Below are 909 nucleotides of genomic sequence, written 5' to 3'. Positions count from 1 at the left end.
AGCTATGGATGGTAAATACGAGTTGCTAATGGAGAGCAAACCTCCATCTGAAATGAATAAGTATACCACAAATTTTCAAAAGAAAAGGGAAATTGTTTACGATAGATCTGGTTCATTGTAAACAACGGTTCCCTGGGCCATGGACAAGCCACCTATAAGTTTATATTACAGTCCTTCAGATATCTTAGTCATATTTCTGATAATCATGCTTTTAATTATGTTATTTGTCAATATTATTATTGTCATTATTATTTTTCTTGCTTGTCTGTTTTTTATCTATTTTACTTATAAAGACTATTAATGAACATGGGCTACCATTCACCAATATAAATAGTAATATACTATCATATACTACAAATATATCACACAGCGAGTGGGACAGGCAGAAAATCTTAATATGCAATTTACCCTTCTTGCTTTCATCTAATTACAAAATAAAAGTATATAATTAGATGCAACGCCTTTATATCAATTTGCCACATTTAATCACCCAAAATAGACATACGTATATATAATCAAATCCAAAATACCTTAATATAATCATCCAACTCCGACCCTAAAAAAAATTGTCTAAACTGTACTAATAACAGTCTCCCCATTTTGTCTGCAGGAGCGAGCTACTAGAGGTCATGGTAGGTCACTCGTCCTTCACGCAGGCGGTCAAGATGGGTCGCTCTGGAGGAAACTGCCAGCTGCAATATCCGAAGTGCCCGTTTTCCCTTGGCGGCGTCCTCAGGTTCCTCTCGACGTACGCCACTCTCACCAGCTGAGGAAGGGCGTAGGGAGGAGTGGAGAGAGAGAGTAGAGTAAGGTGGAAGAAAGGAGGAAGAGGAAAGGCTAGAAGGAAGGGGAATTGGAGGGTGAAAAGGAGGAGAAAAAATGGGGTGTGGAATTTTGAAGTGGATTCCA

General features: G+C 38.4%; 1 protein-coding gene across 1 annotated transcript in view; it reads left to right on the top strand.

The window, feature by feature from the left end:
* Positions 1–880, top strand: part of LOC119588988 — a 14368-nt gene extending 13488 nt beyond the window's left edge. Inside the window, exon 9 of the mRNA XM_037937591.1 lies at positions 611–880. Coding sequence (XP_037793519.1) covers positions 611–770 — 160 coding nt within the window. The 3' untranslated portion in view covers positions 771–880. The remainder of the gene's footprint in view (positions 1–610) is intronic.
* The last annotated feature ends 29 nt before the right edge of the window (positions 881–909 follow it).

This window comes from Penaeus monodon, chromosome 24 (assembly GCF_015228065.2).
Source record: "Penaeus monodon isolate SGIC_2016 chromosome 24, NSTDA_Pmon_1, whole genome shotgun sequence".
In the NCBI taxonomy this organism is placed as follows: Eukaryota; Metazoa; Arthropoda; class Malacostraca; order Decapoda; family Penaeidae; genus Penaeus; species Penaeus monodon.
The sequence above is the reverse complement of the archived record's forward strand: the minus strand, read 5'-3'. Positions and strand labels throughout refer to the sequence as shown.